Source organism: Nicotiana attenuata, unplaced genomic scaffold (genome assembly GCF_001879085.1).
Source record: "Nicotiana attenuata strain UT unplaced genomic scaffold, NIATTr2, whole genome shotgun sequence".
In the NCBI taxonomy this organism is placed as follows: Eukaryota; Viridiplantae; Streptophyta; class Magnoliopsida; order Solanales; family Solanaceae; genus Nicotiana; species Nicotiana attenuata.
Genome location: NW_017672752.1, coordinates 69,589 through 71,708, shown reverse-complemented (window position 1 = coordinate 71,708; position 2,120 = coordinate 69,589). Strand labels below are relative to the sequence as shown.

At 45.9% G+C, this 2,120-nt stretch overlaps 1 protein-coding gene across 1 annotated transcript; it reads left to right on the top strand.

Moving 5' to 3' along the window:
• The first annotated feature begins 935 nt into the window (after positions 1-935).
• LOC109214372 lies at positions 936-1,556 on the top strand. Its single transcript, XM_019378280.1, has one exon. It carries the CDS (start codon positions 936-938, stop codon positions 1,554-1,556), a length of 621 nt encoding a protein of 206 aa, XP_019233825.1.
• The last annotated feature ends 564 nt before the right edge of the window (positions 1,557-2,120 follow it).

Sequence of the window (2,120 nt, the reverse complement as noted above, 5' to 3'; positions counted from 1 at the left end):
ACGACGACCAACCAAGCCATCCAACTCCAGGTAAAACTCACACTATTACCGAAAATGCAGGTGACAGCATCCTCACCGCCGTGTTGAAAAGAATGGAGGAAATGAAAAACGAGAATAAGGCGCTCAAAGACCAAATGAAAGAGCACCATGAAAGGGTAGACAAAATACCAGGTGAACCTAAATTATTACCAAAAAGAGACACAGGCAGTTTCGTGGAACAGCCGTACAGCGAGGAAGCGGCTCCACATGCCATACCAAAGACCTTTGAGAAGCCCCCATATCTTAGAATCTACGACAGGACGACTGACCACGTAGATCATGTGACTCACTATGTTACCGCACTGAAAGGCAACGACCTCATCAAACAGCAGGTGTCCTCCATCTTGATGAAAAAAATTTGCGAAACCCTCAATGGATGGGCATTGATATGGTATTCACAGTTACCATCCCGTTCCATACAAACATTTGAAGAGATGGCCGACAAGTTCATGATGGCACATGTCGGGGCAAGAAAGCTAAAACAAGAGTAAATGACATATTCGCCATTAAGCAATCCCTAAGAGAGGGACTGAGGGACTTCATTGCCCAATTCAACAGGGTGAGGATGACCTTACCAAATGTTTCCGAAGGGATGGCCATGGCAGCCTTTCATAATGGGTTGAGCAGAGAGGGTTCAAGGGCGACCAGAAAACCGCTGAGTTAGTTAATGAAGTATCCACCGGCCACTTCGGATGAAATCCATAATGCCTACTATTCCAAGGTCAGAGTAGACAACTGCGACCTCAATGGACCAACTCGACGACTAACCTTAGTACAATCCGAGCCCAGGAAAGAATGCAGAAATAATATGAGGAGAGACCCCCAAATATCACAGCCAATCAGGAAACGATACCAACCCTATGTCAGGACACCCGTCCCGTCCTTCCGTTATGTAAATGGCCCGTCTAGGCCGAGATCAATCACTCACGGGGACGATTGAGGTTTTCCCCCTTGTTATCTGCTCACAATTTTTGTGTATCGCCTACAGAAGTGGTCTTCACTCTCGAGAAGCTCGGAACAAAAGTCAAATGGCCACCAAAGATGAGGTTGGACCGAACACAGGAAAATATAACGCTCTCTGCGAGTTCCACCAAGAACGTGGACACAAAATAGAAGATTGCATCGCTCTGATACTAGAGGTGGCAAACTTGCTGCAACAAGGGCACCTCAAAGAACTACTCAGCGACAAAGATAGAAACACCTTAGCAAGGTGTCGAGAACATCCAGGCCCACCAAAGCCCTCTTCGCTAACTTGTACTATCAATATGATTATTAGTGGCAGCGACGACGCCTCTATCAATGGCATCAAATTTACTGCCACCCACAAGCTCAAAAGATCGATCACCCATGAACGATATGACGGACTCGAAGAAAGTATCATACTCGATGAGTCAGATGCCGAGAGTTTGAATTTCCCTTATAATGATCCACTTGTCATTCCTTTACGAGTTTTAGATACTGTTGCTAAGAGATTTATGGTCGATGAGGGAAGTGGAGATGGAACCATCCATCTCTGAGTTTTCGCATAGATGAGACTCGAGGATAAGATAGCACCACATTGTATTACACTAATCGATTTTAACAATGCAACTGAACGGGCTTCAGGAGAAATCACACTCCTCCTTCTCGCCGAAGAAGTAAATCTAGAGACAACATTCCATATCACCATGACATCACATACAACGCCATCATGGGATGACCATGGATACACCCCGTGAGAGTCGTCCCTTACAGCTTATACTAAGTGATCAAATACCCAACACCTTGGGGGATATTCAACATACGAGGGGAACAAAGCACATCGCCGGAATGTAACCGAATCACCGTGGAAAACACGACGACTTGACAAAATAAAAAAGAAAAAAGCATAGCAATCAACAGGGCCGAAGAGATCAGAAGGCCGGCGACCTCCCCCCTAAAAGTGTCGATTTTGAGCTGGCATCCATCCAACTAGCTTCGTAGTTGAAACGGCTAAGTCTGAAGATTGCTGCATTGGGCCTCCACACCCCTACTCGTATCGAGCTCTTCTTCTTTTCCCTTAAACACTACCCCGAGAATGCTGAATCTATCCATGACCGCCA